Source organism: Ovis aries, chromosome 1 (genome assembly GCF_016772045.2).
Source record: "Ovis aries strain OAR_USU_Benz2616 breed Rambouillet chromosome 1, ARS-UI_Ramb_v3.0, whole genome shotgun sequence".
Lineage (NCBI taxonomy): Eukaryota > Metazoa > Chordata > Mammalia > Artiodactyla > Bovidae > Ovis > Ovis aries.
In genome coordinates this window covers 266,741,576-266,754,336 of record NC_056054.1, presented here as the reverse complement: position 1 = coordinate 266,754,336, position 12,761 = coordinate 266,741,576, and the positions used below count along the sequence as shown (strand labels likewise).

Here is a 12,761-nt window from a genome sequence, read left to right as displayed (position 1 = left end):
GTTGCCGAGGAATCCACGCCGGGCAGACAGAGCAGTGCACCACACTGCCCTGGCGACTCCAGCTACGACTGCGTTGTGAGAATCAAGTGGGAGACCCCGGCGGGTGAGGGAAATACCACCTGCACGGAATGACACTTTCCCATCCTATGTACCTCTATCATCTGGGCATTTTTTTCCATTTCTGATTGTAGCTTCTCCTTCAGCTCAGCTGCAAGACAAACAAACATGACAAGTGGCTCGGATCACCGAGGCTCAGACTTCCCCACAGTCTGGTTCCCCAGAGAGGATAAGGCTCTCGCGCCACAGGCCACTCCACAGAACACTCGCCAACACCAACAGGACAGGACAGGACAGGAGGCACCTGAGAGAATCGAGAAGGTGAAGATGGCTGCTTTGATTAGCAAATCACGCTTGTGCCCAACAGAGCACAGGCGGCGTCTAGCCAGAGCAACAGTCTAGGAGGGCCATGTGAGGCTGGCTCTGAGCCTCGCAGATCACTGAGCCCGCCTCATCCTGCTAGTAGAACCTCGGCCCATCCGCCCCGAACCGGGCCCCACGCACACCCACAGCCTGGAGTCCAAGATCCTGCAGGGCCAGCTTCCAGGCTGGGTGCTGGACAATAGGTAAAGACGTTTCAGGTTCCAACAGCTCCCCACCAGGAGGGAAAAAGCACTAGAAAAGAGGTGCCAGGCACCAGGGGCAGAGGAGATCAACTGGGCCAGGGGGTGCAGCCAAGCGTGGAACTGGGGGAGCAGCAGCAGGCGACAGCCAGCACCACCAGGTGCCAGGAGGGTGGCCCAGCAAGCCCGGGATCCATGCAGAGATCCAGCCACTGCCCTGCAAGGGCAGGTTCCACCAGGTCCACAGGGACCCCGCCCACGGCAGAGTGCAGGGAGTGGAGAGCAGATGGGCCTCTCTGGGGACTGTTCCCAGGGGTGCTGGTGGAGGAAACAGCATCGAAACAGGCCTAGGACAAGCATGTTTCATATTTTTAAAATTTAACAAAAGCAGGGGAGGACATGGAATAATCTCTTTGTGTTTGCCTGAATCTCTGTGAAGATGCATCAGAGGACTGAGGGGGATGCTTCTGGGGGGTAAGGGGGGAAGGAGAGGAAGACTCTGCAACCCAGGGTGGGTCAGAGAAAACAGCCCAGGGACTCTTCTTGGGGAAAAACGTTCTGAGCAGGAAAAACAAGAAAAGCCACCAAAGTGCTGCCTTGAAACAGTTTTAAACGAGTGAGTTATCTGGTATATGAATTACAGCTCAATAAAACTATTTCATAAAAATTGATTTTTACAAAAATACCAACAGAAAATGTACCAAGAAACAAAAAATGACAACATAAAAGTTCACTTTAAGGCCAGAGAACTGCAAGATTGAAAGGCGCCTGAGGTGCCACCAGCAGCGAGACAGCCTCTGAGCACCGTGAGGAGCCAGGGGTGGGGTATGGGTGGGCTGGGGGGTCTGAGGCAGTGGTAGGGGTCCAGTAGGGGATAGAGGTCCAGGTTGGGGGTCCAAGGCAGGGATTCGGGTCTGGGGTGGGGATGAGGAACTGGGATGGGGATGGGGGTCTGAGGTGTGGGTCTGGGGAGGGAATGGGGGTCTGGGATGGGGATCTAGGATGGGGACTGGTGTCTGGGGTGGGGGTCTGGGGCAGGGATGGGGATCTAGGGTGGGCTGAGGTGGGGATGGGGATCTGGAGTGGGGATGGAGGTCTGGGATGGGGGTCTGGGATAGGGATGGGGGTCTGGTGTGGGGGTCTGAGATGGGTGTCTGGGGCAGAGATAGGGGTCTGGAGTGGGGGACTGGGATGGAGGTCTGGGATGAGGACGGGGGACTGGGATGGGGGTCTAGGATGGGAATGGGGGACTGGGATGGGGGTCTAGGATGGGAATGGGGGTCTGGGGTGGGGGTCTAGGATGGGAATGGGGGTCTGGGGTGGGGGTCTAGGATGGGAATGGGGGTCTGGGATGGGGGTCTAGGATGGGAATGGGGGTCTGGGGTGGGGGTCTAGGATGGGAATGGGGGTCTGGGGTGGGGGTCTAGGATGAGGATGGGGGACTGGGATGGAGGTCTGGGATGAGGACGGGGGACTGGGATGGGGGTCTAGGATGGGAATAGGGGTCTGGGATGGGGGTCTAGGATGGGAATGGGGGTCTGGGGTGGGGGTCTAGGATGGGAATGGGGGTCTGGGATGGGGGTCTAGGATGAGGATGGGGGACTGGGATGGAGGTCTGGGATGAGGATGGGGGACTGGGATGGGGGTCTAGGATGGGAATGGGGGTCTGGGGTGGCCACAAACTGTGGCCAGAGACAGAAAGTGAAGAAGCGACGAAGAAACTCACAGCTCTCACACCAGGACCCTCTGCTGACATCCCCAGGTTGTCGCCCAGCCCCGTGCACAGCCACCGTGCATACCTGCCTCCTCGCGGACCAGCTCCAGCTCCCGGCGTGCACGGCTCTGCAGCAGGGCCCGCTCCTGTGCGTGCCGCCCGGTGAGCTCAGCGTGCAGCTCGGCCAGTGCCGCCTCCTTCTCGCGCTGCAGGTGCGCCTGCGTCCGCTCCAGCCGTGCTGCGTGCATGTCACTCAGGCTCAGGCGCAGCACCTCCAGCTCCAGCTCCTGGAGGACAGTGAGTTAGTTGTGTGCCGCCACGGAAGACAACGTCATGCCGCCCTCGTGAGGCATGCAGTGTTGCAAACCATAAGGACAGAGGTAGGATGGTAGCTGCCAGGGGCTGCGGAGATGCCATCAGCAAACATGGTTTCAGGGTGATGAGATAAGAGCTGTGGAGACAGATGGAGCTGAAGGACGCACAACACTGTGAATGGATGAGCACCGCTGAACTGTGCACCAGGAGCATTAAGATGAGAAATCTTATGAGTGCTTTACTAGCTTGGTACAAACGTAACTGAGGTTTTTGCATTGCTGAAATCTGCTGTCTGATATTGGTACAAATGTCGTTATTTTATACATAATTTTGATGAACATTTCTTAATTTTTTTCTGCTAATGACTTATTACTTTAAACTAGGGAAATGACGTTAGACAAAAAACAAATTCAAGCAATTTTCTTATTTGAGTTCAAAATGGGTCATAAAGCAGTGATGACAACTCACAACATCAACAACGCATTTGGCCCAAGAATTGCTAATGAACGTACAGTGCCAAGAAGGTTCAAGAAGTTTAGCACAGGAGATGAGAGCCTTGAAGATGAACAGCACAGTGGCAGGCCACTGGAAGCTGACAACAACCAATTCAGAGCAATCATCAAAGCTGATCCTCTTACAACTACACTAGAAGCTGCTGAAGAACTTGTCGACCATTTACAGTCTTGGCATTTGAAGTAAACTGGAAAGGTAAAAAAGCTCAATAAATGAGTACTTCATGAGCTGACCAAAAATAAAAAATATCACTGGTTTGAATTATCATCTTCTCTTATTCTATGCAACAACAACAAACCATTTCTCAATCGGATTGTGATGTATGACAAAAAGTGAATTTTATATGACAATCAAGGACAACCAGCTCACTGGTTGAACCAAGAAGAAGCTCCAAAGCACTTCCCAAACCCAAACTTGCAAAAAAAAAAAAAAAAAAGTCATGGTCACTCTTTGGTAGTCTGCTGAAGGTCTGACCCACTATGGCTTTCTGAATCCCAGCAAAACCATTACACCTGAGAATTATGCTCAGCAAGTCGATGAGATGCACCAAAAACTACAAGGCTTGTAGCCAGCACTGGTCAACAAAATGGCCCCAATTCTTTCCCACAACAACGTGTGATCAACTTTAAAAGTGGAATGAATCGGGCTATGATGTTGATTCAGCCACCATATTCACCTGACCTCTCGCCAGAAGACTATCAGTTCTTCAAGCATCTCAACAATTTTTGCAGGGAAAATGCTTCCATAACCAGCAGGAGGCAGAAAATGCTTTCCAAAGGTTCACTGAATCCTGAAGCATGGATTTTTACACCATAGGAATGAGCAATCTTATTTCTCATTGGCAAAAACGTGCTGATTACAGCAGTTCCTACTTTGATTAATCAAGAAGTGTTTGAGCCTAGTTGTAATGATTTAAAATTCATAGCCTGAAACCACAATTGCTTTTGTACCAACCTAATACAATTTTTTAAAAGACCATGACAAAAATAGAGGTTGAGGGACGTACAAACAGAGTTTAAATAATTATGCAAGAGGAAAGTGAATGTGATTAAATTTATACTTAGACAAACTAAGTATACATACTGTATTTCATAACCTCACCATTAAAAGAACAGAAACTGTGTACTATTACTTCAAAATGCATAAGAGGATAATTTCTTTGTAAATCCCATGATAAATAATAATTCAAAGAAGGCAAAACAGGTGAAAAGAAAGGAACAAAACAGGCAAGACAAACAGAAAACCCAAATTAAATGTCTGGTGTAAGTATAGGCACAGCAGTGATGACATTAGATACAACGGAATTCACTGCCAAATAAGAAGACAGATTGTCAGGCTCAGTTAAAAATCAACCCTATGCTCTTCACCAGACATACATCTTAAACTGACGTCTGCAGAGATGCTAAAGGCGAAGGAGAAAAGAGACCAGGTCCATTTACACAGAGCTCCACGGCAGAATCAGCAAATGAGTGCTCACTTGGGGTGGACAGTAGGGATCAGGGCCAGCACTGTCCCACCTCTGACCAGCAGGGGGTCACCTGCTGCGCACGGTGTACTCATCTGGTGGGCTATATGTAAGCTCTGTGTATTTTTCCACAAAGATGCTACAAGTCACAGCTTAAACAAGTATGAAATGTGTATTTAAGACTGGGTCTCACAGACTCCATCAGAGACCATTTTTCCAAGCCCTATGATCTAGATTTCTCCTGCAATCATGCACATTAAAAACCAAACTTGCTCACTGCTATAAGTAGTGTGAACTGAGTCCAGCCAGAATTGAGTGTCTAAAATACCATTATTTTGTATTAACTTCTAATGGAGTATAATCTATAAAACTACTGAATCACCATGCTTTACACCTGAAACTAACATAATGATGTAAAACAACTATACTTCAATTAAAAAAAAAACACATAAAATATAAGACTTTCAAGGCAACACTTTGATATTGGTCAATATCTAATAATTTTTCTTGCAAACGCTAACAAAACTGAATTGATTTGAAAAAGGAATCAATTCAATATCCATGGAAGTCACACCAAGCACTCTGGGAGGAGCTGGGACAGTAACACTGACGCCCAGCCTGCTCGCCTGACCCCTGCAGCGTCTCAGTGTGGGCCAGGCCTGGGAAGCACACTGGTCAATGACAGAAACCCGCAGGGCAGAAAGGCAGCTTCCCGCCTCCACACTCACCTGACAAGTGAGGAGGGCGTGAAGTGAGAACTTCCATGCAGGTGAGAACTTCCATGCAGGGAGCTCCGCCTCCGGTTCCCACGCATGGGAGGAGACAAGGACCCACCTTAACAGGGAACCCAGGGAAAGCTCACCTTCGTCATGACCCCGGGCTGCTCTGCACAGTGGCCATCCAGCTTCGGCGGTGTCCTCTCTCTGCTGGGCTCCTGCAGCTGGTGGGGAAGGGCCAGGAGGGGTGTCCACAGCGGCACCTGGGCGGCCCCGGCCCCTCTGCCCCCAATCCCTCCACCTCTGCCCCACTCCAGGCCTGCCAGGTCCATCAACAGTCTCCTCCTAACCAGTCTCAACTCTAAACATTTTTTGTAACTTGTTTCCCTCATGATGGTGCTGTATGATTTTTAATGAATCCTGTTTCTTTAAGTTATTTCACTGTGTGCTTAACGTTTAAATCACTAAATTTTAGTTTCTCCACAAATCCTGGCCTTTCACATTCATGAACATTTTCTAAGCTCTTAATCTGATACAAATTCAAATATTTCATCTTCAAGATTTTCCTTTTTTGATAAATCTTTTCCTTAAAAACCTGTAAAGTAGAATTTCATTTTTCTAACTCACCTCAAAATTGAATTGAAAGTTTTCCAACAAATTTCCCCCCAATAGTTTTGACACATAAATTTATAATAATCTGGGGCTTTTATCTGCAAGAAGGCTCAGTGCATTCTCCTTATCAACTCACTGGTGGCTTCCCACCACGTCCATATGGGCTGCCAGACCCGATGACACGTCACTCACTGCTGTCAGAGTGTCAGAGTCTGCTGGACCCAACTGCAGTTAGCAGTTTCATTTCTGGGCAGTTATAACTACTTGAGAAGGCTGGCATAATTTTATCTTTCATACGGACCTTCCAAAGAACAGTGAAAAAAAATCTTTTTTTTTTTTTTACTAGAGTAAAACATCTTATCTTGCAATTACTGCCAGACCCCTGCACTTACCTAGGATGCAAGATGGATCTGAGCAACCTGCTTCTCCTATAACACAATGCTATTTCATCATCATAAGGATGAATCTGTCAATTCAATTATTCCCAAGCATGCCAACAATGCCTTAAATAACGAGGATGCAGAGGAACCACTAGAAGGGCAAGGGGCAATGAACTCCTCTCTCCTCCAGTTTTCTACGTGACTAGAGAGACCATCTTTGTGTCCTGTTTTCAAGGTGACAATTCAGGGAGGGGCTTCCCTGGCAGTACAGTGGTTAGGACTCTGAGCTTCCCCAGCAGGGTGCACTGGTTCAAATCCTGGTGTTTGTGTGTGTGTGTGTGTTGCTTAGTCGTGTCCAACTCTTTGCAAGCCCATAGACTGTAGCCCACCAGGCCCCTCTGTCCATGGGATTCTCTAGGCAAGAACACTGGAGTGGGTTGCCATTTCCTTCTCCAAAAGGAACTATAGAAAGAAAGAAAGTGAAGTCACTCAGTCATGTCCAACTCTTTGCGACCCCATGGACTCCATGGAATTTTCCAGGCAGGAGTACTGAAGTGGGTTGCCATTTCCTGCTCCATCAAATCCTGGTAGGGGACCTGAGATCCCACTATGCCATTTGACACGGCCAAAAACTTTAAACAGCCCAGCAAATGTGAAGCTAGCATACTGGGTTATTCTATTTATAAAACACTCAAAACCAGCAAGACTATAAACTATTCTTCTACAAGTCAAGGTGCTCCACACACAGAAAGTATCGAGATAGATCACAGAATTAAATACAGAAACCAGGCCAGAAAGCCTCAAGCAGACACAGGAGATTGTCTTCACAACCAAAGGACAGGAGAGATCTTTCGGACAGGACACAGAAATCACTAAACACAGGAAGAAATGATGAGATCAACACCAAAGTGAAGAATATTTGCTTATCACAAGACACCATTAAGAACAAAGCTAGGTAAGCAAGACCAGGAAAAATATTTCCAGTACATATATCCCAAGAAGGGGAGAAGGGAAAATCCACCCACTCCAGTATTCTGGCCTGGAGAATTCCATGGACTCTAGTCCATGGGGTCACAAAGAGACGGACACGACTGAGTAACTTTCACTTTCTTTACTTCTAACAAATAACCTGGAACAATAAAGACAAAAAAGAACCACTGGTTCCCCCAAGACCAAAAGTTGAGCCTTCCTAAGAAAGTTCTCGTAAGCCAAAATGGCCTAAAAGTAAAGAATCAATTGCATTTCTTCATAAAAGTGAAAACCCTCTCTGGATTTCTTTCAGTTAGCAAAAAACAGGTATTAATTTGGCCTTTTATAAAAGTGAAATCGTGTAAAGCAAACATTAAAACAGTGGGGATAGCTATATAAACAAATATTCCACTTTAGTTAACAAATTTGTTTTTCGCAAGCATGAGAATGAGCAATTCTGAAGCTTATTTATGTGTATTTTAAGACTGAGTAAATAAAGATATTGTAAATAAGGATGTCAGGTTTCTCACCATGGGTAAAAGGAGCTAAAAGTAAAAAAAGGGGGAAAGCTAGAATAAAATTAGTACTGTTGGATTAAAATTGAAGATATTACTATTAATTTATGATTTTTATTATACATACAAATGAAATATGTACAGATGTGCTTGAATATACATTTACTTACATTTTCCTGCTCTCTTTTGAAACAGCCCAGAAGCAACTACACCCTGCTAGTAATAAGCACACTGAGCATGCAGATCTTGGCTTCTAAAGCCATTCTCCACCAAAAGGAACCAAGGCTCCTAGAAGAAATGACTGGTTTGGGGCTGTAGAAGGGAAAGAACCAAATAAGCCTGGAAAGCCTTGGTGGAGAAAGTATGGAAGTAGGTGCCAGCAAACAATGAGCGCATGTTGAAAGGTCACAGATGCCAATCCAAAGGCACTCCCAATGGCCAAATGTACGTGTTTCAGCAACAAAACAAACACTGATGGATTAAAACCCATAACAGAGTAAGTATCTAGCAGTCCATACTGATATAAATGATTGAATAAATAAATAAGTTGGGGAGGAACAACAGTTCCTCCTTAGAGTAAAATACCAATTAACATATGTAGGTGGAATGATGGAAACAAAGTCATCATCCAGCCAACACCGCAGTAGTTACTGCAGGTGAGAGTCCTCAATGAAAGCTAAAACTGACAGATTGTTTACAGGGTCTCTAAGTACCTCCACACTATACACTTATCAACTACAAAGGGAAAAAGAGAAACTTTTCTACCAGAAGAAATCTGGCAGGCCCCCCCAGTAGTGAGACATACCACCCGTGCCTCTTCTCAGATACCCTTGGCAGGCAACATCATCACCTCCACAGTGTTCCTGCTAAAATGTACTACCTGACTTCAATCAGGAGAAAACATCAAACAGAGCCAAACTGACGGGGATCCTACCACATAACTAGCTGCTGCTGCTGCTGCTAAGTTGCTTCAGTTGTGTCCGACTCTTGCCCACAAATGTCCAACTTATAAAACACAAAGGAAGACTGAGAAACTGTCCAGATTGGAGGAGACTAAGGTGACAAGGCACTAAACTGCAATATAGAATCCCGGACCAGAAAAAAATGGGAAAAATTAGAAAAAGCTCTAGCAATCAGCTCACAGTACTGTTTCAATGTTTACTGAAACTGCATAATCATTTACACTGTGATTACATAGATATCAAATGTTTCAGGAATCTAGGTGAGGGATATCCAGGAACTCTGCCATTTTTTACAAACTTTTTGCAGCTCTAACATTATTTTAAAACAAACAGCTGAAAAATACAAAACTTTTAAGTTAAAAAAAAAAAGACTTGTCTAATCTGAAAGTAAAGATACGAAATAATAAATGCTAACTTACACTATGAGCCTTTCTCCTCAAAGAGCCTAGGCAGGAAACATACAGAGAAAAGACACTGAAAGTAAGTGCTTGGCCCCCTCAGCATGGCGTTCAGGTACTTAGCTACGAGACAAGGCTACTGAGAACCACAGCTCCACCCCAGAGAAGCAACAAGAAGACAGCATGAACAGTAACTGAGGCCCAGTCTCAGGTCTCTGAGAGCACAGGCACTGGAGGGCGAGTCAGCCGGGCACAGGCTGGCCCAGAGGCGCAGGCACCAGAGTTCGGCAGCAGCTCCCAGGCAAAATCGGAGCACCATGACCAAGCCTTCCCATTTGCCAAAAGCAGCATTCTAGGTTTGTAGGCAGAATATCATAAACTATGCTGGTAATCATCCCATTTTTTTTCAATAAGGCAGTGCAAACACAACATGGTTTTCAGTCAGTCTGCCCTGGGCCACCAATGTTCTGCTCATTCTAGCAAACCCCTGCCCTGCCCCTGCCACACATAAGCAACAGATTCTCCTGGTTCAAGGCCCCTTGCTTATAATACAGGCCAGAGGAGGCCCCAAGGAGAGCCCCCAGCCCTCGACATGCGCAGCGAGGCCACGCACCCTGCACACGCAGGTCCACACCTGCCCCTGCAGCCACAGGGCCTCAAGAAGCAGACAAGACAACATTTCTGGGACACCTTCACCCCTTGCCTCCTCATTCCACGTTCAGAAAGACGGGGAAGGATACAACCAAGAACGAGGCGGATTTGAGAGCACATGAAAGGACGTTACGGTTTAAGTGTCAAAGGGGCTGCTGCATAGCCACACCTGAGGAGGCCACACTTGGCAAGTTTCCGTTACCACAGCGTCACCAACACGGACACTCGCCTTCAAACAGTCCATTCAACATTTCTCAAAATCATGTGATGAAGAGAAAACTTTTAACTGTAAGTTAAACTACAAAAATATACTCCCCATCTGTAAGATAGAGTAAAACCCTCTTTCCCTAACTTTGGATAGACAAAAACAGACCCAACACTACTTTCAGTACATTAGGCTAACAAGAACTCGAAGATAAGCAAAACGTGAAAACACAAAGCTGACTAAATGCACCTGAGCGGCTTCAGCGCCATCAGGGGTGTCGCTGCAGGTCGGGTTCTTGCCAATGTCCAGGCCGCCCAGGGGCCCACCGTCTCCGGGCGCAGCTACCGGACTCTCCTCCGCGACAGGCGCATTGACAGTCGTGCCCTTCCTCTTCGCCGGCGTTTTCTTCGAATGCGTACAGTCACCTTTTGTTTTTCTCTGTCTGAAGTGAGCAAGCTGCGCAGAAATGTAGAAAAGTAGCAGAGACAAAGGTAAGCAAGGAAGAAGCAACAGAACCACAAGGTGAGAGAGCTTGCGGGGAGCATGAGGCTCTGGGGCCCGCGCAGCCCACGTGGCCACACCTGGCCAGACACACGTCACCCAGGTCCCTGCCCCACAAACACTGCCGCCATCAACATCGAGGCACTGGGATTCAGAGTCACACTGAAGAACTTAACAGTGAGGATGGTTAATGATGCCCACAGACAAAGGAAAGCAATAAGGCTGGCTGGCAGAATAGCTTCTCTAGCCTGTAAGTTTACAAAAAAATTCAAAAATTTAGAGATGCATCTATTTTAAAAACTGATAGCTTAATCAAGGCACGTTCACAGCTTAAAATTATATAAAAGCTAAATCTCTCCCCTTTTGCTCCATTTTCCCCCAGTCAGAGAAATACATAGTGTAGCCAAAACTTCCTTGCCATAGATTCTGAGACAAGGAACAGAAATAGCAAAAAATTAATTAAGCCAGGTCAATCTAACATCCTCCTTTATGGAATCAGATGTTCTAGTTTTCATGACACAGCTCACCAAAGCACCAGGGACCGCCACAGAATCTCCCTATCAGAAGGCACACCTGGCAGTGTTCAGTCCGTCAAATCTAAGGGTTTTAGATTGCTCACATACTGTTTCTCATAACACCTTATTCAAAAGGTATGATACTAACATCAGCTTTTCACAGGAGGGCAAGGTCCTTCACACAACAACTGTGGTCATGAAAGCAAATGCATGTAACACATTTGTGTGAATGATAACAAAGGCTCACAGTCTCATGGGCGTGGGAAAATGACAAAAGGAATTTAAGTGAGAAAAACCGTCTGTCAAGACCAGACACTGCCTTCACAACTGGCCCCATCTCCATCAAATCTCATGTCACTGAGTTCCCTTCCTGCATCACAGACCTGGTCCCTCGCCTGTGGTCGCCCAAGGAGAGACATTTTTTCCCCCAAGGTTAAAATTTCCTCCTCATTTAGACATATTTAGAAAACATGGAGCTCAGGGAAAACGATATTAAACTCTGACTCAGTTGCATCTCCTTCCCATGTGCCAAGCACACGCAAAGGGAAGAAAACACACTCCCGCCTCACTCTTCAAACCCCAGTCAGAAGTCTGACCTGCATGGTAAGCTTGCAGAGGCCGCTCTGTCCTCTGCCTGCCACCCTGCCCTTCCCATCAGAATCTCACACTCTCACCGTGTGTCCTGAATGGTCTCAAATAGAGTGACCCTGCGATTTCCTCATGGGAAGGAACTATCACTGATCCATGTGAATTCCCAATGTTTGACCACGTCTAACCTCAAACAGCAAATTCACAGTACTCCGCAGGTTTTGCCCGCAGACGGCCAGAATGCGGTGGGGCGGGGCGGCTAACCCCAACCCTGATCCAGGTTTTCTCCACCTTCTCAGGGGCGCGTCTGAACTGCACACGGCTCAACCTCCGCAAATTACCCAAAACCGTGAGTACAGGATGGCGCCTGCGTGGATGGTCAAAACCGACTCAAGAAACTACAGAGCTCCCGGGGCACTGCACCCTGGGGACGGGACACCTCCCGGTGGGTTCGTCCGAGCGTCTGGAGCTCCAGGCCCGGCGCGGGGATGGGGGGAGGAGGAGGCATCTGGGCAGAGCCCTCCACCCTCACCTGCCGGAACCGTCTACCTGGGCCCCAAGAGGCGCAGGTGCGTCGGAAGCCGGACACCAGGAAGGAGGTGAGGCATTCCTTAGTGTAAACAAGTTTGTGCTCAGGAACACTACTCCGAAAGAAAATTTTTACAGAAAAAACCAGGACTCCGTGTAAACGAACATCTGCACGTAGTTTTAATCGGATGGAAGCTGAGCTGAGCCCTAGGGGAAGCCTGTGATGCCCAACTGATGGGAGGCCTGGCCTCCAAGCCCTCCAGGAATCCGGGCAGGGACTGGGAGGTGCGCAGGTGCAGAGTTGTGGCGACAGCGCCAGCCCCGCACCTCGGGCTTCGGGAACGGGCAGGAGTCAGAGACACCGCGTCCCGACGACACCACAGCCTGTCAGTAAAGCCGCCTCGCCAGCTAAAAAGGCAGCTCCCCTGGGCCCGGGTACCTGCAGGGGCTGGGCTCCCTGGGGGACAGGTCGGGGGAACTTGCCTTCCTTAACTCCGCCCCTGCCCCTGCCCCTGCGCAAGCTCAGCCCCGCCAGTCCCGGCGTACCCCGCGCCCGCCCTCCCCGCGAGGCGCTGCGCGTCCCCAGCCGCTGAT

General features: G+C 48.0%; 1 protein-coding gene across 11 annotated transcripts in view; it reads right to left on the bottom strand.

The window, feature by feature from the left end:
* PCNT (pericentrin) overlaps positions 1-12,761 on the bottom strand; it is a 106,580-nt gene that overhangs the window by 93,403 nt on the left and 416 nt on the right. For all 11 annotated transcript variants that reach the window (XM_060396101.1, XM_060396119.1, XM_060396120.1 and 8 more), the window contains exons 2-5: positions 10,285-10,491; positions 5,490-5,567; positions 2,420-2,621; positions 153-208 (exon numbers count right to left, since the gene is read on the bottom strand). In XM_060396101.1, coding sequence (XP_060252084.1) covers positions 153-208; positions 2,420-2,621; positions 5,490-5,567; positions 10,285-10,491 — 543 coding nt within the window. The remainder of the gene's footprint in view (positions 1-152; positions 209-2,419; positions 2,622-5,489; positions 5,568-10,284; positions 10,492-12,761) is intronic.